The 23,198-nt window shown below is 48.2% G+C and overlaps 1 protein-coding gene across 1 annotated transcript in view; it reads right to left on the bottom strand.

Annotated features, from left to right (window-relative positions):
* Window positions 1-436: 436 nt before the first annotated feature.
* Window positions 437-23,198, bottom strand: part of Oct-tyrr (Octopamine-Tyramine receptor) — a 60,514-nt gene continuing 37,752 nt past the window's right edge. The window contains exon 3 of the mRNA XM_076812106.1: window positions 437-10,749. Coding sequence (XP_076668221.1) covers window positions 9,530-10,732 — 1,203 coding nt within the window. The 5' untranslated portion in view covers window positions 10,733-10,749 and the 3' untranslated portion in view covers window positions 437-9,529. The remainder of the gene's footprint in view (window positions 10,750-23,198) is intronic.

The raw sequence follows: 23,198 nt of genomic DNA on the forward strand, positions 1-23,198 counted from the left end.
AGCCGGCCTCGCAGCGCTGTCGATTGCGAGGCATTGTTTTAAATCAACGTCACGCGTGCGGGAGTTTTTGAAGCGGCCATCGGGGACGCGTTTTCGAAGCCGGACAATGGGGGAGGGGACGACGGCCGATACAATCGGCGCTCGATGCGAACGGGTGTGAAAATAAATCGACGGATTTATCCTGCTCCCCCGGCGAATTAAAATGTATAATTCCGCGGCCAGGGCCGTATAATGGCGACGGGGATGGCGGACCCGTTCGTTTAGCCCCCGAATACGACCGGCGTTCCGCGTCGCGACGCGAATTTTAATACGCGCACGCCGAGGCTTTGTTCGCCGGAGCTTCTGGCGGCTCGACACCGCGGATCCCCGCGCTTTAATTTTCATTTTTCGAATAGCCATTCGCGTGCACGCAGCGCTCCGGGAGGAGAAATGGTTCGGAGGGAGGGGGGGGGGGGTCGGGGGTGCTTTCAGGAGATTAATCACACCCCGAAAAGGGTTTCCACATTTTACTGGTACATACGGTGTATCTCTGTGTGTATATATATATTCTGTCTTTTTTGTTTCTTCCCTCATTTTATTTCACCCTCACTTTTCACCCGCGGCAGGCGCACGAAATTCCGAACGGGACCGGCCCTCGAGCACCGCGAGCCGCCTCTTTTTCTCTCACCCATCCCCTGGATCCCGCCTGTTACTGCGAAGAATTCCACGCGTCCCGATGTAATTAAAACCCCCCGCGGCACGGAACGAAGCAATTAAAGGTATCGTCGTTATCTGCCGCGCAAGTCGACACGCGCGGAAAATGCTCCGGGTTAGGGATCGCGCGGCGTTGCTCCGCGATACGCGGACGACACCTGATATGGACCTTAGGCGGGCTTACCCGAAACAGTCGCCCCCGCCGTTTCCGCTTTCTTCGAAAGCTCGCTGTCGAAGCACGGAGACCCAACCGCGTTCGCGGTTTTAAACGAAGCTTAAAGCCGGCGAAATTGTACGAGAACCGTACAGGTGGGCCGTCGGTTAATTCAACGCGGCTGTACAGAATATGCAGATGAGGGTGGAGAGACTTCCGGCTTGAAAATAATTAAAACGATTCACGGTCCGCGGGTGCTCGGCGATATTGAAGCTTGGGAGCAGAGAGGGAGACGCCGCCAGGGGATGCAACGAATTCGACGGGACGGCGAAAAGACGGCGAACCGAGTTGAAGCGGGTCTCGATGGGAACCGCGCGAGATTTCGTGCGCCTTCCGGTGCATCGGCGGAGATTCTCGCTTACAGCGCGCTCCTCGGCCACGGATGCGTATGATCGACAATCGCAACGGTGGATTCGCCCGTTCACGCCACGCTCCGCGTGCCACGCGTACGCCGATGGCTTGTGTCTCTCCGTTCGTCGAGCTCGGTCTTTCATATTTACACGCTCGAGCGACAGGCTCGCAATGAACGCTGGATGGTCCGCTTCTCCGGGACGCGACCGGAGCGTTTCCTCTCTCTCCCCCAAGTCTCTGGCCCACTCTCGCTCTGCTCTCCTCGTTCCAGGGAACTTCGTCGCCCGGGCGAGCGTAATTTCCTTGGCCGGTCTATCGGCAAGCGTCCCCTTCGATTTCGGGGACCTTAAGTAGCGACTGTCGTTCTCTCCCCGAGCGCGGAGACGGAGTTGTCAGCGAGTTCGCTACTGTCGATAGAAATCAACGGCAGACCGCTGCTGGTATTGAGATTTATGAAAATTCCGCGTATCGACGGATATGGCTGGCAATAATCCGGCCGGCGGTTGCAATCGGTGAGCATCGAGCACGGATGCCGGTTGCCTCTCGATTACTCCGCTGCTCTCGAGCGACGGGGGACCAATTGATCTCCATAATTGGACCGCGCGCCCGACGGAACGGAATTTCTTTTTAACCCGAGCATTTAATGAATAACGCCGGTTCCGTTGCGCGCCGACCCAGCTGCGATCGACGGTTCCGCGGGTGTTTATCGATCGCGGAACCGGCGCCCCTTTGCGGTACGATACAATCAAGCCTCCGCCAAGAGTCATCGAGGTGCCGTCCGCCATATTGGAGAACCGAGAACTTTTATTACGCGACCGCGCTTCGAAAACCCTGGTGCGATCGCCTCGTTGCCCGGTGAATACGATCCGCCAGCAATTCCGCTGGAATTACGGCCCCCTGGTTGTTTAACTTCGCACCTGGTTGCTGGATATCCAGCGCGCTTTCGTCGCAGACCGACGCGATCCGCTGAAACGACGCACGAGGGCTCTCGAGGGGTTTACAAGCATTTCACGCGAATCAACTATAGTAAAATACTTCGGCCCTTAAAGTACCTAAACTCTTAAAATACCTCAACGATGAAAATCAACTTTGTTAAATTGCTCTCCAACGACAAACACTTTCACCCCTCCACCTGCTATTCCAAGTGAATCGCGCGCGTAAATTAGAAAACTCGAGCCTGATTATTAATTATTCCCGAAAAATCGCGCGGCAGGGGAGGGTGTTTAACGCAATACTAAATTCATTCGGAGAGGGAAGCTCCGTGCGCGATTCGGGTCGCGAGACCCGAGCCTCTGTATTGCTATACTTGTAAATCACAACCAATGGAGTATTAGTTTTATAACTAGGTGTGTCTGCGTGTCTGTGTGTGTATATATATATATATATATATATATATCATATTTATGTATAATATTAAACGTATCTAGCGTAGTGTTCCACTCGATCGGGCGACCAGGCCCAATTACGCAATAATTTATAGAAGATCCGTCGCACGAATTCGCGGATCGACCCGCAGCACTTCGCTCGATGAAAAGGTACAGAACTGGTGCACGAGAGAATGGAAAAGTGGGTGGGTTTCATCAACAAATATTTTTCGACAACGGTCCGCTGGGAAAATCATGCTGTCGCTGGGAAAAGAGAGAACTGGTGGAAATGGAAATACAAATTTAGCATAGAAGGGAATGAAAACGTTCTGCTTTTCGATCCGCGAAATGTGCTCCTCGAAAATCAACCTGCCGATACGGATGTACAAGTAATGGCTTTATGTAATATTTAATATAGTACAATAATATATCTACGCACACCCGGGGATCCTATCCAAGAACGACCGCGAAAGTTGGCGCGCGCGAACCGCGTTCAAGCACGACCCCTTGCTTCGAGGCCAACCCCTGTTTCCTAAGGATTTCATCTAAGGGAGAGGGTCGAGCAATTTGGAGACACGTGCTGCGCGCAAGGATAGACAAATCTACATTGATTGGACACTTTTCGACCATTTTTGCGAGCAACAAATATCTTCGCAGCGATTGACCATTTTTAATTCACTGTAGCGCACAAGTAGAAATTTGCGGGTGTCCCTTGAGGGGACTAGGCAGTCAGATCGCTCGAAAATCAAGTATTTTTTGCGAATTAATTGCAAGGAGATGAATAGAAATTGTGACTAGTACTTTTGGGTAATGTTTGTTAATACTGTAAACAGTAAAAAAATAATTATTTGAATAATATATACATATGTATGACAGCGCTACAGTTGCCTGATATATAGGTGTTTCTTTCTGGAGCCGCTGTAATTTTACAGTGATTCTGGCCGTAAGAAATTGAATTGTGAAATATCCTCTGAAATTGATACTTTGCCCTGAACCTATTGCAAAAGAAAAAAAATCAGAATTATAAAAATGACCGCTGTAAAACGGCAAATTTCAATGAAACTTGATTTTTCGCTAGGGAAAAGGGCCATTTTATTTTTTTTTGTCAAAACAGAAGTTTTCACAGACTTACGCGTAGGTTCAGGTCGTGACTTGTACCTCCGTTTCTTCGCAATCACTGCAAAACGAACAGGAAATATGATTCCGAGAAAATCGCGTTTAAAGTTTCGAAAGAGGAATTAGTCAACCTGCGTGCGCGCAGAAACGCTTTATGACGCGCTCGACGTTTTCGGCTGTAAAATCCTTAATTTTGGGAATTTTAACATAAACCAAACGGCACTTTACTCGGGAAGGGTGGTAGTTTCGAAAAATGCAAAAGAAAATCGAGTTTCTGACTGCCTAGTCCCCTGAAGAGGACCCGAAACGACAGGGTCGAACGTTTGCAAACGAGTCCGATGAATATGGAACGCAAGATCCATCCACTGGAATCAGTGTAGTGTACACTGCCCGGTTACTCGCAGTGGTACGAGTTTAATATTAGCCCGTCCTGCGGCACCCAGTCGCGATGGAAGGCAACGTGCTCAGACCAAGTGGAACGAAAGGAAGCAGGCCAACTGCTAAGACACAATGGGTAATGATACGAGGACGATACGAGGTAGCATATTTCGAAAACTTTCTAATTGCTCCAGCCAACGTAATTGCTCTAATTTCTCGAGCATTCGTTCGTGCCAGCGCGAGGGTACACATGCGACGTACTGTTTTTTTTTCTATCCCCGAACGAACGATCGGGGCCTCCGCAGCGGGAAAACGACCGTGAAACGCGCTCTTCCGTGTGCAAGGCATAAAACTCATTTCGGCCAGGGGCCGCGCTCGCCAGGAAACTTTTCGCGTTCGTCCGAACGAATGTTTAGCCCCGAAATTTCGTGTTTTTTTTTTATCCCCCATTTGGCACATCACTCGGTGAAAAAAAAGGGGCAATGCCGGGGGAAAGATGTCTATTCAGCGGCCGCTCTGCGTATGGCAAATCCTGCAGAAACTTCGAAAGCGCAACAACAAAAGGGGCATAAAGCGGGAGAATGAGAGAGGTAAAAGAGTGGATTGGCTTGAATAAAAAATAGTGCAAACTTGCGCGCAATTTTTGCCAATGATACCTTCTTTGTTCGAGCAAATGCCTGGAGGTTTAATAACCGCGTTCGTAGAGAAACAGTTAATGAATTTGGAAGATGGAGAAAGAAGAAGCTTGCAAAGTTTGGCCACTTATCCCTATTGACGGGTTAATCGGGGGTGACAGACGCGGGACAGGGTTATTAGCGAGGCAGCCGTATAAAAATCAAGGCGCGGGGCTTGACGAAGAAAACTCTCGGTAACCGCTTCGGCTGGCCGCTCGTTTGTTAGCTTAACAGGCGGAGGGCGATGCCGGTCGCGTTTTACGAGCACTTCGGAGGAGCGCAAAGTCCTGCTGGAATTCGACGCTGGCCCGGCGTAATATTCACTGCCGCGTTAACACAGTTTGCCATCGTAAATGGGACGGGATAGATACGGGACGAGGGAGAAAAAACGGAGTATCCGTTTTAAAGACAGCAGGGGCAGAGCGAAACGACGGGGACGTTGGCGACGTGACAACGCGGAAAGATGGTAGGTGAGAGAGGGAGCTGGCCGAGGCGTGCAGACAGCAGCGGAGGGAGAAAAGAAACGCGGGGGCGCGCGCCCCCCTTTCCCCAGGGTCGTGCTTTAACGTCCAATTAAAACTATTCAACCGTCGCGTTCAATTCCCCCTTGGATAGGAATTGGCGCCGGATTGGACAGTGCCACGGATAAAGTAACGTTCATTTGTCTATCCTAATAATTAAAAATCCTTGTGTTGCCCGTAGCACGGCTACGAACGTGTTCTCACAACCTTATCACAACCTTATTATAGAGTGCCCTGGTGACGAGGTCGAGTGTTAATGCTAACCGTTTCGCGGCGTATTCCACCCCCCTTCTCGCGCGTCACACACTCTCCAACGCGATGCACGACATCCGTTCGACGATCCTTGCCTCGCCCCTCGTCCTTTCGCCCTCTGTTTATTCCCGTTTCCTTCGTTCGATTTGGCGCGAGACTCGAGGGGGCGGCAAGCGTGAAGGAACGTGTCGCCAATTACCTCGCTTAATCGGCGACGAGTCGTTTAATTCAACCCTACGCGCCTCACCAATCGCCACGTTAACGCGTGATAAACAGGCGTCGATGATGGACGTCGCGCATCCCCTTTTCCAACGGACGTTAATCGATGACAGAATTCCGAACGGTCACCGCCACTGATTCCCGCGAACGAACACCCCCTGCTCTCTGTTCGAAAGAATTTCAATGGACGTCGAACGTGTTTGCGAGGCGCTCCGTTTGGAAACAGGACGAGAAGGCGACGCTGTCTCCTTGCGCCGCGTCGACGCACCCTGAGACGCGGAGGGTTGAACTTTATATTCCGCGGAATGCAGCCATCCTGTGCGCGTTATAGCTGCGTGTCAATGGGAAGAAGACTCGGAGGCGACTTAAATATAATTTTATACAGAGACATGCGCCGTTCTCCTGCTTCTTCCACCTTGCGCGCGTGTGAGGGGGTGTAGTCGTCGCCGAGACGTCGACCTCCTTGTCAACGGCGAACGACGCCTTTTCCACGGTGCTCCCGCCTGGCGCGTCGCTTCTTTGTTATTAATATTCACAACCATAATACTTGCAATTGATAATGAATGGGTAGGGTCGCGTCTGTCGCGCGTTTAAGATACGCGGGACGCCGCACAGTGGTCTGATTCGCCAAGAAGCTGGCCGAAATGCAATTTTCAAAGTATAAAACAGCGTTTTGCTACTATGGCACATTTGTTATATACATTGCGATGTAACAAATACCGTTCGAAAAATTAAAATACAGTGATCAGTTATTATTATATAAACCTTCAAAGTTGGCTTAATTTCTTGGTCCTCAATGTCTTGATATTTCTATCATTTTTAATGTATCACACAAAGTTTCATTGAAGGGATTCATTTGTGAAATGTTTTGCCGTTAAAATATGTGTTATAAACATTAACTTTGCATAGCAGCTGTCCAAAATATTTGTACATTTACCCGTGTATTTCCCTTCCGAATATATCGTACATCTTAGTCCTCCCTTAATAAAGAACGAGGAAAAAAGTAACGTTATACGCTTTTATACGCAAAGAGAAGAAATTCTTCGTTTCAAGTACACTGTCTAGAAGGATATGCAACTGAAAAATTTTGCTATAATTTGCTACCCTATAAGATATTTACATTTAACAAAAAACTTCCTTTCGATGTTTTGACATTACTGTCTCGTGATAATTTAAGTGTAACCTCAGACAGTTCACTTTCTTCCTCTGAATTGTCGGATTTGGAACCAGAATAAAAATATACATGGTGAAATTGTTATCTAAAGATTTGTTTTTCATTTTGATTTTTTGATAATAACTTTAAGTTCATTCCTTAAAACCACGTGACCTGTTTTAACACATTATTGACCGGCAATTTTACGTTAGGGCATGAAAACACAAGTTAACTCGTGACCGGTCAACAGTGAGTTAATAGTAAAAATGCTTATTTTCCAAAACAAGGTGAAGGAAATCAAATTTGTATGCAAACTATTCTCAAAAATCTTCCAAAATGAAATTATACTTAATTCATTATTTTGAATGCTTCTTTTTTTAGCGAAAACAGAGAAATCGTCAGGTTTTACGAAAAAAAATACGTAAAAGACAATATTTATGCAAGCGGTATTACATCCTCCATTATGAATTTTATATTTTCGATGAAACATTTGATATCAGCGACCACGAAAACTCTGAAGTACCAGGTGTCTGTTAAATTTGATATTTTTTTCAGGTACTCGACCACCATTTGTGTTCTTTTTGCAATTTCGACTTCAGATTCTGAATCAGCGACCTCGAAAACCCTTGTATACCAAATTTTGTACAAATCGGAAGATGCCTTCGTATTTTGGCCATCTTTTTGGCGAATTAGACCACTGTGCGCCACCTCGCTCGTTATCGTTGCTAAGAAGAACCGCGATCACACGTCCTCTCGAGAAACTTCCTCGAAAGCGTTTTGGGAGCGACTACAACGATTTCGTCAGCGACGAGTACGAAAGACGAGATCTAATTTCTAGGACTGCCGCGCGATAAGGAGAGCTGCGATTCGCCTTATTGTACCGGCAAGCTTACCTACGTACATATACGTAAGGACGATCGATAGAGTGTCGACGATCCTAGTCGACTTACGGAGATGCAATTGACGCGCTTCCACCTGAAATTTCTAGTAGGTACGATAAATAGCTAAAGTGCAACACTGGGATCTATCGACGTTCCGGAGGGGCTCCGTCTCAAAGAAGAAACCTTGACTCTGTTAGTTAATCGGGGGGGACTCTCGATTGGTCGTCTGCGACCATGGGCAGAGACGTTTCAGAGGAGTCTTTGAAGGGAGGAAGGTTGAACGTCGAGGAAGCGAGTAGTCGACATCAAACAAAACGTTCTTTCACGAGGGCCACTCGAGAGAACGATCATCGGCCATCAGTGGGATGGTAACCATCCTCCATTGTTCCACGAATAAATCGCCCGGCTCATTTTCTGCCATTAAAAGACCGGGAGAAGGTCGAACGGTGGTGTATCCACCTACGGCTGCGATCTTAGCTAAGGGGCACTTTGATACAATGCGTGCGCGTCACCGTCTAGGATACGTAATCTATCTTCTAAAACGTTTTAACATCGGAGTCTTGGTCGTTTTCGTAGAAAATCTCCTATCCGTAAACGCGGGTCGCTCTGCTCGCGTCGACGATTGGCGGCGACAAGGATCCCCCAGCATCTCGTGCCTCCGAGCGTCCATCGAAAGCTATCCTTCGGTTCTTCGTCGATTCTGTTGCGAGCAACACTTCGTAACCTTCAACTTAGAGAGCTCGAAAGACTCGACGATGCATTCTCATCGACCCGCTCAGCGATGCTTTGAATCCCCCATTTTTTTTCTTTTTTTCGTACGGCACTATTTCACCGTGCTCCCCCGGAGGGAAATGGCACCATTCGCTCGCAGAGACGAATTTCTATGCAGCGGCGTTTCAATCGCGCCTGTCGAAGACGTGCACCGAGAAGCCGCTCGTTTCTCAATTGGCCACGATCGAGGGGATGCGTCCGGCGCGTTATCGCGGCGGGAATGGGTGCAGCGTTAGCTGAGAAGACGGAACGATCCAACCGCTGCGGGGACGATTTAGGTACTTCATTTCCTTTAGATCCGTTATCCCTGCGCGCCAGCTCCCCCGGCCATTTCCCAGGATTAATGGAGCAACTTTAATGAAACGACCGCGTCTGCACGCGGGTAACAGCCGCCGCGGAGCTGGACCATCGTGTATACTGTTCCAGCGCTTAATCGCAACGGACGTTCCCGCTTGCTATCAGAAGAAACTTAAAATTCATCCGACGTCCGCGCGTCACGCGTGACAGCGGTGCCGCGAGACTTCTCCGGTCTTATTCCCCTCTGTATCGTCGCTCTTCTTTGCTCCTCGTATTCGCGGGAAGCAAATACACGAGCGTGGAGCGCGCTCCCTTCGATAGGCCACGTCCGCGTTCCGTGTATCCGAGGAAACTAAGCGCGAGCGTGGAGGTTGGTTTCGTTAAAACCCCGAGTAATTTAGGTCTCCCGTTAGTTGGTTGGGCATCTGAGAAGCTCCCTGGATCGTCCCCGCGGCGAACGGAAGCTGGAACGATCACCGCACCGTGGCCAATCGACGCGTGCTCTTCGCCCACCCCCGGGGGGCGCCACGTTCCCGACAACCGGACGAACCGTCGTCCCCTGCGATCGAACGCGATCGAGTCGACGCGAATCCCCAGCAACGGGGGCGAGGAGAGTTCCTAAACAAAGCGGCCAGCGGCGGTGTTTCAGCGAATGCGCAGCAGCCTTCTGAATGCCCTCCTGTAGTCGAGGTTGAAGATCGTGTAGATGAGGGGGTTGAGGGCGCTGTTCACGTAGCCGAGCCACGTGATGAAGTAGACAATCCTGTCCGAGGGGCAGCAGGCCGGGCAGAACGGCACGATCACGTACATGAGGAAGAACGGCAGCCAGCAGACGACGAACACACCCATGATCACGCCGAGGGTCCGCGCGGCGCGTCTCTCCTTCGACAGGGAGATCCTCTGTCGTTCCTCGATGAACTGGTAGACCGTGGTCGTGGTTGCAGCCGGGCGACCGCTGCCGATGGTCCTCCTCGAGGACGTGGTCGCGTTACCTCCTATCGTCACCTCCGTGGGCTCGTCGTCGATCAGAGAGGGCTTGGCGTGCGACCGCGGCGTCGATCTCTCGTTATGATTCGTCTCGGAGCTCACGGACTCCTCGGCGTCGTCTACCTCGCGGTGCCTGGTCGACTGTACCGCGCCCAACCTGCTCTGCCTGGCCCTCTCGCGGAGCCTCCTCCTCGTGGCCAGGAAGATCTCCAGGTACACCAGGCTCATCAGCAGCAGCGGTATGAAGAACGAGCCCAGGGACGAGTAGATCACGTAACCCTGCCTTCGCGTCAGCTGGCACGGGGTACCCGGCTCTAGCTCCTCGGGCCAGTCGTTCCAGCCAGCCAGCGGCGGCGAGCTGATCGCGCCGGACAGCACCCACACGCCCGCTATCGTCGCCAGCACCCTCTTCAGCGTGCGCTTCTGCGCGTAGTTAATCGGATCGGTGATCGCCCAGTAACGGTCCAAGGCGATCGCGCAGAGGTTCAGGATGCTGGCCGTGCAGCAGAGGACGTCGCAGGTCAGCCAGAGCTTGCACAGGTGTATGCCGAAGATCCATTTCCCTAGAAGAAGGTAAGCCACGTTGAAGGGCATCACGAGTATCGCCACCGCCAGGTCCGCTACGGCCAGCGAGACGATGAAGAAGTTCTGAACGATGCGCAGCGGCCTGTAAGTGAACACGCTCAGGATCACCAGCGCGTTCCCCAGTACCGTCGCCAGGACGAGGAAGCCCAGCGTCAGGGATGCGGCCGCGGCCTCCCAGACCGGTAAGTTTGAACCTGTTTCCTCCTCTGGCGGACCGCAGCCTGCTACCTCGTAGTCTTCGGTCATCGTGCCGCCTGACTCCCCGCTGGAGTTCATGTTGTCGAGGCCGGTCCCTGGAACAATAGGCGCTCGTTAGCGATAGGTCGCTAAAGGATGGGCCTTGAATTGATCTCGTTAGCCAGATATGAATAAGTTTCAATTTCTTGCAATTAAGATTGCGCGCAATTCGGTTTTTAATGATTCCGGGATTTTAGTCGAGTGTCTCCTATGAGAATGATTATCGCGAGCGCGGGCCAAGAATGCGACTCTCCGTCTAACGGGGGAAAGAGTCTTCTGAATAAAGCGTCGTTGAAATATAGAATGAATAAAGCTATTAGCTCAATTCGTGAGTGCTTGTAGAAAACAATGTAAAAGCCAATTAGCTAGGGGCAAACAGGATTGGCACTTGCAGTGCTCGCAGATTTAAATGAAGTTTCAGTTTTCTCTGCAAGTAAGAGCTGGCACATACAATGCTTTCTACCAATACGATTCTTGTTTCCATGAATTTGGAAGATGTTCGTGCAAAAAGTAGAAAATTTTGTGATGCATTCGTATACTTAAGGCTTAAGGAGTCAGTCCACTGTGAAGTCGTGAAAAATGGTCATTTTTTAGGATTTATTTTTTAGTATAATGTTTTGTCTACTTATTAATACACTTATTGGCAGTATAAAATAAATCTGTTTTAAATTTTTGACAGTTTTTTTTTAAATATATATCGCACTGATGTGAGCGCGTTGAGAAAGCGATGCACCTAGTGCAGGTGATTCCGGGAGAACGACGCATTTGAAACAAAAAAATCAAAGCGTGTTGTAATCATTATTAGTATGCTTATCGCCGGAAGCAGGATTATTTTTACTGATAAAAAATTAACAAAATGGCAGAGGTTTGAAGTTTAACTGTCGAAATACAGTGAATGTTTCAATCATTTTGTCTTGTAAAAAGTATGAAATTTTTAATAAAATAAGGTTTTCGTGGTCCCCGTTATAGCCACTGATGTGCTGAATAACGTGTAAAAATTTCAGACTGATTGGTCAAATAGTTTTTTTGCAATCACTCGCAACAGTTGAAAAAATGTTGTTTTGAGATAATCGCGTTTAAAGTTTTACAACAAATTAAAAAAATTCTTTTAATTTTTTTTGTATAATATAAGAGTAGCTTAATAAATACCAAAAAGATTTATTGCATTATATGTTGTATCTACGGAGAAACAAATCTTTAAATATAGGTTAATTTTTCAAACCGTCACACAGTGGTCCGAATCGCCGAAAACGTGATAAAAAATCCTTACGTTCACATTTTACCCTTTATCATTATGAAGATGGTCAATCCAGGGGTTTTTGGGGTCGCAGAATCTGATTCCGAGGTCAAAATTTTCATTAGATTAAAACTAAGCCCTGCAGGGGGGAGGAAATGTCGATAAAATAATGTTATGTTTTGTTTAACAGTACTGTCTGATTTGATTACGTTATTTGAAGTTAATTACGGCATCAAAATGAGAAAAATTAACAGGGATAGCGTTTTTATGAGAGAAAAAGGTATTGAGCGCGAAAACTTGGTCAATAATTTCTATAAAATCACACTTGATATATTGGAAATGTTTTTATTTATCCATGAGATGAAATTGTGCATTCATTCGATGTTATTGAAATATACAAAAAGTTATAAATAACTGAAATATAAGAAATTATGCGATGGTCGTATTTAATCGCGTGTTACTTATTTTCGAATCGACGGGCATCTTTGAAACTTATATTATTTGATCGTCTATAGTACAAGGAATGTGCTCACCGCAAAACAATTTTTTTAAAAATGCTTCTTGGATGTCGGTTGTTACTTTATTATAAACCTAAATATTTTTCTACGAAAAAATTCCCAAATGTTCTTTAAATGTTGCTCTTTTAAGCGCAAAAAGTTTCGTAAAAATGTACGCTTCCGCTTCTTAAAAAAAAAATCACAAATATTCGCCTCTTTTCGGCCGCCTGACAAGGTGCAACCCTTTAAGCACCTTTATCAATCAAAACAAATCAAATTTCGTAAACAATTTAAAGCGAGGGAGGTTTTTACACTCTCCTGAAAAATTTGATCTTTGGCACTTACAGCGTTTTTTACAAGGACTTCTAACTCGTCCATGAACTTAACCCTTCTCCTCTAAAAACGTTCTGTAGGTACCTATACTCTGAAAGTTTTCCTAAAAGCTGCTCGTGGGAGGGATTAAAAAATGCCGCCTGAATTGCGAAGCGCCACTGCGGCCTCTCCGTAAATATCCCTCCGAGACACTTAAAAAAAAACCCTTTGATGTCACTCTCATCGGCATAATTTTGATTCGTCGCAACGTCCAAGTGCTCTCCGCTCCTTTCACCCGTCTAACCGACTCGAAAATCCCTCAATTCCCCGGCCGCATTCGATGTTGCGTTTCAAAGTAATCGCTCGGTTTGAAAAGCCGCCTGGAAAATAATGGCAGAGACGCGGAGCGGTTTTTTCAAGTGCCGCGTAAATCCCAGCAGCATATTTTGCTTTCACGAAGTCCCTCATCTACATCCGCCCGTTTTCCTCGTCGCGCGGCGCTGGATTTTACACGCGGCAGATCAAAGCGGCCCGGGGCCCCACAACCGCGATAATCCCCGATCGGTGGCATCAGAATTTCGCAGCTAGTCCGTGCGAGACCTCCTCGTTCACCCCCGCGCGATTTATGCGCCCTTGTGCCGCGCGTCGCGTTTAGGCTGTCGCTTTGCCGCGACGCCGCCGACGGAAGCGTTCCACCCCCCCGCGAATTCTGCGGCTAACGAGATCCAACGCTCGAGGATCGCTCCTGCAAAATTGCACCCACCTAGACCGCGGTTACGCGCAGGATGTTCGTTAAGAGGAAGAACACTGATGTCGCGGTTATAAGCAACCTGGGAATCGGATAACCGGGCCGCGAAATAGTGCTCGTAATAGGGTGACGGAGCTGGAAGAAGCATCCAACGCGATGGTGTAGGTACTCTCCCGGAGGAAAGCTCGGCGGGAGACGCGGGGGCGGGATAGTCGGCTCGAAAAACAAAGGATTCGAAAGCCTGGGATGCTGTTCAAGGAGGGGTGGAGGGGATTAAAACAATTGTCGGGGTTGTTTTAACGCTCGACTATTCCCCGCGGCTCGTCCAGCACGGAGCGACGTTACAACGCTGTTACCATGAATTTCGCAAGTACCTTATCGAGTGAGCACTCGCTTATCCTCCCTGGAACTTTCACCCCTCCCGTCCCGCCCTGTTTATGGCACGGAAATTCCCTGGCATTCGACGCTCGGCCACGGTACAGCGAACAGTTTCTCTCCGCGTGCACACGCCCCTTCGACTTCGTTATGCAATCTCTCCCGCCGCGCGATATTCGACCACGGGTCATTAGAAATTTAAATCCACGCCGCGGAACGATAGAAATTTCTGTATAAAGCGTAGGAGCATTCCGCGCTCCGCCCGTTACACCCCGCCGCGGGAACCGGAATCAATTCCGCGGCCTTAGTTCCCGCGCGGTTCATCCCCCGTGATAGAGAAAGACCGGCGCAGACGTGGCGCGCAGATTGAAAGTATGATTAGCAGGAAACTGAGTAACAGGAGGGAAATATTAGCAAATACAGAGGGGGCGGTTCGCGTTCGCTGATACGTTTGAGCAGGCCAGCCACGCCGGAGATTCATTCCGCGGCTGTCCCGTCCACCCTCCGTCGAACTGCAGCCCCGTGACAGGGCCGTGATGAATAAAAATCGCGCGGAGACGATGGCGGCCCGTTTACGCGCGCTTATCAATTTTATCTCGATACTCCGGGCCAGGCACCGGTGCGCCAGGAATTCTCGCCAATATTTATACCCGCTTGGTAAATTCCATCTGGCGTTCGTTACACGTTTCACGCCCCCATATTCGCGCGATACGTACCGGCCGGGGAAATGAAATACGCGATTCGTGCCTGATCGCGCTCCTGCCAGCTCGAAAAAAATTCGTTCCCGGATATTGCAGTGCCAGAAATCCGCGTAGCGGGCGCGAGGAACATATGGCATCCGAAAACACCTAGCGCAACTCCGGCAAGAGTAATGATTCCCGCCGGAAAATGTAGGTAGTTCGAACTTGTAGGACGAGTAGGTATTCGCACGCTAGGAAGACTCCCGCAAATCTGTCGGTCGCTGGTCCCCAGGCTGCTTCCATTCGCGATATAACGTGATTATGTCCGTTCAATTACAGTCCCACCGTATGTACGCTGCGCCCAGCGTCTGGCAGAGTTGGGAATTAGTCGAATAAATTTGTATTCCACTACGTTTTTATTCGAATGAACTCGAATAAAAAATTCGAATAAAGTGAAGTTATTCGAGAATAACGAATAAATTTTTAGTCGACTAAATTTTTATTCGACTAAGTTTTTAGTCGTTATTCGTTATTCGAAGGACCGCCGTGGCGACTAAGCGACACGAATAAGCGGGGGTCAGAACCAGAGCCGCTCCGGCGAGGGGAACACTTTTCGTGTGTACCTACTCGAGCCGAAGCGGCTTATTCGTGACGCTTACAAGGGAAGATCTCGAACCCGAAAGTTCAAAAAATTCTGAAATTTGTGGATATGTAGGGAATTTCCTCCTGATTACAACGCAATTGTTTTTTGCTGCTCAAAATCACACCAACGGGGTGAAATTAACCCCTGAAGATTCGGCTATTTTTGGAATTTATTTTCTAACTCGCAATCTGTAAGGTATAGAAAAGAAATTTCGAGACAAAAGTTACTTCTTTTAATCAGATCTATCAAATGGGAAAAGTTTTATCAATTGTTTAAACAATTAGGAAAAAGTTATAAACAAAAATATTAATAACGTTTTCTAAAATTCGTTGTTTCACGTGAAATCTGATCTGGTTGTTTAAATAATTATGAAACGGCATAATACATATTTTTCCCATACAATTTCAACTTTTGTTGTATCGCGGAAATATGCTCCTCGGCAATCGAATTAATTTTGGAATTTTAGTCGACTAGAAATGTATTCGTTATTCTCGAATAACTTCACTGTATTCGAAATTTTTATTCGAAGGTTAGTCGAAGAACAATTTAGTCCAGGGCTGCACAAGGAGCCGTTTCTAGCGCCTAGCTGCGAGCAACCAGCCGAGCGTCGAGCAGCTGAAATACATATTCTTACGCTACGCGTCTACGAGCACGCACCTACGCTACTGCAGTTCTCCTCACTGATTCTACCATTCGCAACGGGACAGCTCGACGCTCGGCTGGTTGCTCGCAGATAGGCGCTAAGAACGGCTCCTTGCGCAGCCCTGATTTAGTCGAATAATCCCCTTCTTTGCCGTCTGGTTATTTTGCTCGGTACACAGGCGAAGCACGGGAAACGGGGATGCTCCGGGACGCCTCTCAGCATCGATAAACTGGCGACGCACGAAAAAGGAAATCGGATCGCGCGGACGGAAGCGTGAGAACTGCAGCAGGATGAAGAAATCCGACGTTCCCCGAAAACCGTCGGAATCCGTGCGAGTCTATTCGATAGAATGAGAGCGGATAGAACGAGAGCACCCTTTCTGCTTCCCGGGGAATCAATGGTCCGAGGAGAGGCGTCGTTTCACGGTCGGGGACGCGCATGACTTTCGAATTCAACGAGCTCCTTATCCGAAGCTGTTTTGTTTCGCGACAGCGGCAGGAAGGGTGTACAGAGGCGGTGCCATTATCGAAGTCACGCTCGAGTAGCGCGGCGCGGAATGCGCGTTTGAAGATGCCGGAGCGGCGCGCCATTAGAGCGACTTCCTTCGCGTACGCGCGGAAATGTCAATCGATTCAAAGACGCTCGATTAACCTTTCACTTTCGCGAAAGGGGTAACGCGGACGGGGAAGTATTCCAAGGAATCGCGAGCCCTCCTGGTGGCGCGCAACTTCTCGTCATTAACGCTTTCGAGTTCCTCCTCCCAGCGGAGGGGGAGGGGTCTCCTCGGCTGCCTCGCAGCCTTCGTTTCCTTCGACGAGAAATGAACTTCGCGAAAGTCTGAGTGCCGTGCAAACACGACGACACGCGGGCCACCCCCACCGTTCGTTGTCTCCGTAATTTTTAATACCCTTCGCCCGTCGCCTCCGTCCACGGCCCCCCTCGTTTTCGCCGGGACAGATCGATTTCCGGTCCAGACCGCCCGGGGGCCAGGAAGCGCGGCTGCGAGCGACGTCAAGGCGATCTAAATCACTCGAAAGTTGGCCGGGATCGAGGTCCACTCGTGGCCTGCGGATTCCACCTGATGGAAATCAACGAAATTAAGCAACGACGGGGATCGATCCAATCGCATCACCGTGGCTTTTCGATATAATTTCATTAAGCGAATAGCGGCGACAGTGAACCTCGACAGATCACAGAACGACCCCGGGCTCGCTTCGCGGCAGGCGAAACATATTTCTGGGGCGTTTCGTGTCAAAGGTAAGCAGAGGTACACGGAGGAGCGAGAGCTCCCGAGTCCACTGGGATAAAAAGCTTCGTGCAGTCGAAATGTCACGGTTTTCGATCACTACCCGCCGGGGTTTACTATCCCCCCAGGCCTGGGCTTACCAACGAATGCTCCGGGAAGCACCGAACATTCCAACGAACCTAAGAACGGTTACATGCAATCGACCGTACAAGAATGTCTGCCGGAACGATATGACAGGAGTGACTGATAGGTTGATTGGACTTTGAGGAATGAGCGGCCGATTGTTTGGTGTGCGAGTGTCCGTGATGGACGGTGGATGAGTAAGAGATTGCAGGAGGGGGTAGCGGAGAGTAGAATAATAGGGGTAAGGCGGCGGCAGGGAAACGAAGGGGTAGGGAATTAGTCGAGTAGCGTTGGAGGAAGAGTGGCAGAGTATAAAGATACGATAGCGAGGCGTGTGGAGGTCCAACGGCAAGGCGGATTGAGCGAAAAATTCCGAGACACCGGGGGTTGCCCTCAATACCGGGAGCCTTCGAAAGGATTTCAAGAATTCCAGGAACGATCGCGCCCCACCGACGCAGGCCACCGCTCGTTGCCAACGAACCGCGGGGCAGATTCGTACAATATCGCGGGCCGATGATGCACGGAGAGCACCTGCACCTGCTATCTGCGCGAGTCCGCCCTCTGGCCTGATCGTAATTCACCTTGGGCAACCCAAAGTTTCGACGGACCATGCTACCATTGACGGTGGCCTCACGTTCGCCCGTGTAATCTGGCCGTGTCGGGTATTACCCGCGGTTTCAAATCCACCGCTAATTTACTGCCGCGCCCGTGTATACCTGCAGGGTAAATGTCGGCTGGTGGATGTAACCGTTAGAAGCGGAGGTGCACGGCCGGGGAGGCATCGATTGACAGGCTACCGAGAATTTGGATCGCGGTGCAACGACGACGACGACGATGGCGTCGCGATTGATGGCTCCGAGACGAACCCATTACGCTCCTACCGCGGAAGCTGTTTCAGGGGCGAATGCAGTCCTGTAAACCAGCCCCCAGCAGGGAAATTAGATTTCACCTGGCGCATGCCGAAGACGCGAATGAATTTCTGCCTGGGGGGAATTAATCTGCCCGGCGACGACCCGGGAACCGTTGGGTCTTTGAGGGGATAGAAATCTGCTGGAGCATCGAACTTCAATTCGACGTGCGTTACGAGAAAGTAGCACATTTCATTTGTTATTATTATTATTATTATTCGTCTTTATTGCTTGACACATCCAGAGAAGAAAGTAATACATAAAGACAAGCGAAGTAAATGGCGAGGCTGCAGTGCAATACTGTTAGAAGCCTAACTAAATAGCTAATTAAATGACTAAAAACTAACTAACATTAAGAAACTAGAAAGTTATTCCGAATGGCAATGCTCACCGCAAAAGCAAATTTTTAAAAATGCTTCTTGGATGTCGCTTGTTATTTTATTATAAACGTAAATATTTTTCTACGATAAAATTACCAAATATTCCTTAAATGTTGCTCTTTTAAGCGCAAAAAGTTCTGTAAAAATATACGCTTCCGCTTCTTCAAAAAAAATTCACAAACATTCGCCTCTTTTCGACCGCCTGACTAGGTATAACCCCTTAAGAGTAACTACCGCGGATGTTTAAACGTGTAAAGGGAAAACTGAATCAAATTTAACAGATTTTTTGCTACTTCAGTAAATCTATGTTTTATCTTTAATTTGGTATTAAAAAAAGTGCACACATATTAATAATTATTTTACAATTTAACTTTGAAAGTGAAAAATGCAAAGGGAGCAGTTTCTGATCACCTTCGCACGTTTTACTATGAGCTATCAGATTTTGCGTATAAATTTCAAAATACTTCATAATTATTTAGTAATTTGTTACAATAAATTTGTATCGCAATAAGCTTATTATTTGATTTATTTTCCTAAACTGATCAGGAATTGGGTTCTGATCAGGAACTGGGTCCTTGACGGTATATACACTACTGCAGTTCTTTTCACCGATTCTAAGCTTAGCAACGGGACAGGCGGGTTGCTCCCAGCTAGGCGCTAAAAACGGCTCCCTGTGCACCCCTGGCTGAAATTATTCAGCGGGCGGAATAAACGAGCAACGTTGCTCCTCCGTTAGCAACAATCCTTGCTTCGAGCCACCGCCGTAAATCGATATTAATTGGGACTGGTATATTAGAGGAATATACTCTACTCAGTGCAAGACGTAATTTTTGCCGCGAATTAAAAGAGCTTAGGTATAAAGTTCGCCGCGAGCATTACGCGCGGGATCCATGCATACTTAATAGTCCGCCCTGGCGAAGTTATTGCTCTTCGGAGCGGCGATAGCGGTAAATTATTTAGGAGCCCGGAAACGCGGAATAAAGATGTAACCATGGAGGAGCGTAAGGCGAGAGAATAACTCGTGGCCGCGAGCTTCGTTAAGCCGTCAGCCGTTTTTTCCCTTCGATTGCAGGAAACGGTTCAAGTTCCCTAAAGGGGAGGGCATTTAAGGGAGGAAACAAGCGCCGGGGCTTTTAAAAACTCCCTGAATCGCCGCGGCGAAGAATGCCAATGTAACCGCGCTCCGATATTACGTGAAAATGGCCCCCCCGATGTTTCGAGGCCCTTGACGAACCCGTTCCACTTCTGGTAATACTTAGCCGCCGCGTATTGAAAAGAAAATATTCCCGGGTGGAATTAAAGTGCAGGCGGATTTCTGGGTAATCGAATCCCTCGAAACGCCGGCGATCGTCGTGGAAACGATCGTCGACAATTTCCGCGGCTCCGGTCGGAAATGAATTCCGCGCGCAGCTTCTGGATGGTCGCGTGCCTCGCGCGCGTTACCTGTTTACCGGCTGGCGCGCGAATAGGCTCCCGAATATGGTAATTGAAGCGTTAATAGATACCAGATCATCAAGTACGATACCGGGGCGGAAACTTTCCATGCGTGTGATTGCGTTTAACTCGGGATTCGCGGGTAATTAAGCCGCATGGCCGGCTGGCCGGAGTCGTTTAAACGAGGAATCAACTGATCCGGACTTCGCGCGGTGTTGCGCTGCTACGCGCGGGACCTGGCGGCACGGTGGAGAAAGGGATGGATGCAAATGTCGATCGCGATATGATACCGCCAGGCATTTAAGCGGGCGAACCGTTTCACGAGACTTTAAACAGAGCGGGGGTATTTAAAAGGGAATTCGAATGGCGAGGGGGCGCGGAGGATCTCCAGTTCCGCGCGATCGAACCGGTGAAATATTTACCGGCGCGGCGGGTATTCTTCTGGAACCTCGACGGGACCAGACGGCGGTGGTTAACCTTCGTCAACCGGCGCTGTAGCTGTGTCGGATATTAATTAAGTTAATGGAAGGGACGGAGCAGCGTCGTCCGAAGCGTTCAACGCAAATACGCCTTGATTTGCGAGTCAGGCAAGCCGCGGGAATGAACGGGGCGACGTGGCTGGGCGAAGGTGAAAAAACTAACCCCTCACCCAATTACGCCGCTCCTCGTTTTTCTCTGAAAGGATGCTGCCCCGCCGGGAAACCGTCCCCACGAGCGAGCCACGCGAAGCGTCGCGAATTTCATTCGCCTTTATTGGCACACCTGCCGAAAGACTTTCATCACTGGTGAATTCCTCGGGCTCGAACCACCGATCTGATTTACATAGACTCCTGTCGGCTAAAGAGTGACCCAAAGATGAGGACTCTTTTCGCCTCTGCTTGGTCTGGGTTAAGTCTGGGTTAGTATGGCGGACAGTATGTCTAAAAATATTCCAATTTTCATAAAACTTTGGTGTAATATTCGTAACGTGAAAAGTTAGAAAATGAACTTTCGAGACTAAAGTAGTATTTGTGGTTTTAATAATAATTATTTTCTATTCTGTGGTAGCTGTGTATTCTGATTGATAAAATTCACATGTTTAGGGTCACTCGGGGTAATGTGCCACCGCAGGTAATATTCCACTTCTCAATCATTTTTTAAATAATGCACAGACAGCGTTACATTTGCACTAATTTCGCTCAATTTAGTGCAACTGCTAAGACGACAATAGATTTTGGCTTTTACCTGCTTTTATTCGCAGTAAATCCTGGTTAGTTATAAAAGTATCGGCTTGATCTAATTTCACACTGTAACTAGAATGCAGATTATACATTTGTGTGAACAGTTCTTCAAAAAATCAATAGATTGTGATAAAGTATACTAACAAACAAATTTTATAACCTCTCACACATCCGTTAAAACTATGTACTTTGTGGAGAGATTTTCAACCCTTCTTTTTATGGCCGTCTTGGGGTTATATGCCACATGTTTGCCGGGATAATACGCCAGAACTCATATCTTTATAACTCTTTCTATTTAATGGCATTGAGCTGTTTTTTTTCGTATTAGAACCGTGTCTAAGAAGTATGTACGAACTTCAAACCGTGCTGCTCGGTCAGACGAAAGTTTAAAGGAAGCCATTCGAATGGCGAAGGTGACTCGTACTACAATATAGAACAAATTTTGAGAACGTTGATATTTCTTATGACGATTCGATTGATTCAGAAAATGTGCAACTACTGTGCAATATGCAAACTATATTATTACGATAAAAAAGGATCTAAATGTGACTGAGTAAAAACTACTTGTTACAAAAAATTGGGTCCATGAAGACTGCGTAGAGATTGGAGACTGTTTAGTTTGCAAGAAACTATAGAACAAGTACAAACGTAACGCATATAATAATAAGAAAAGTGCGAAATGAGCACAAATGGGGACACGAGCAGAAACTGTGACATCCACCTTACGTCTTATACGAATATCGCTGATCTATTTGATACAGATCATCCGCAGCAATTTCAGTGAAATGCCAATCGAGAGGAAAAAGATAATGAATCCCCAATCTTTCAAGCAAAGCCAAGATTCACAAGCCAACTAAACTTCCGTTACCAAATATTCCCTCGCTTTTTTCGCCAGCTATGTACCTTGTTTCGTTCGCATTAGCGTTAACTGCCGCGCGGGTAATTGCACCCCCAAGTATCGCGGATGCTAAGGGATTAATACGACGGGCCTGCACAATGCAATTTCAATACAGCACCGTGGAGGGGCAGAACAAGGAGTTCCAGCTACGCACCCTTTGGACGTGGACGTTACGAGGTGGACAGGGGCGGAAAGCGCAATTATCCCGGTATTAAAAGGGAAGCTTTGACAACTAAAACTTTCTCACGATGATATCCACCTCCCGGTTCGTCCCCGGTGCCGAGGTATCCGTTTCATTTCCGACCATTCCGTTCGAGGGACAACGAAACCGACGGGATCCTGCTTCTTCAGCCAACGATTCCCGAAGGATCAGCCCCGAGGATACGAACGAAATCCAAGTCCCGGCGAATTCGCCAAGCTGCTACCCCTCCATTCGCTTTCCGCGAATCCTCCGCGCGGAAACAGGCTCGCCTTACGTTAAGCCGGATCCAAACTTAAATGAGTATACGTTGAGCAAGGCTGAACGCGCACGAATATTCCGATGTGGGCGGGTGAAACGGTAGCCAGGGTCGCGTGCTTCTACGTCGGAAAGGGTGAGCGTGAACGCATATGCTAACGTGGACGTTTCATTCGCGGCGACTCGACGCATGCGACCCGACTCGCGAATGCCGACGAACGCACAGGACCTGAGCCGACCGTTGTCGGTTTTCTTCCACACATCAAAGGAAGTTTGGAGTGCATTGCGTTCAACGTAGAAGATAGAAGCAGATGTGATACTTCTCTAAAATCCTCGATGTCTCGGATTTTCATGATATTCAAATATATGGTAGTCCATATGAAATTAGGGAGGGTTAAGTCCTCATTTTTGCAGATTCGAAATTATTTGAAAAATACAAATCTTCAAAGTTATCTGCTTTCGGTGCTTTTTACGAAACCAATTATTACGAAATAAATTAATTTTAATCACCTAAATTATTGAAGGTATGGATTTGCGACTTTTTTGTTTAACCTTGAAGGAGGGATCTATGCGAATGAATTTAATCCATCGCTAATATTGTCATGAACAGTTAATCAAAAATCTAAAAATTACATTTTCAACCATATAATGCAATTGCCATATGATAGACTTTAAAGCTCTATTTTACTAAATAATTTGTCTTT

Source organism: Andrena cerasifolii, chromosome 5 (assembly GCF_050908995.1).
Source record: "Andrena cerasifolii isolate SP2316 chromosome 5, iyAndCera1_principal, whole genome shotgun sequence".
Taxonomy (NCBI): domain Eukaryota; kingdom Metazoa; phylum Arthropoda; class Insecta; order Hymenoptera; family Andrenidae; genus Andrena; species Andrena cerasifolii.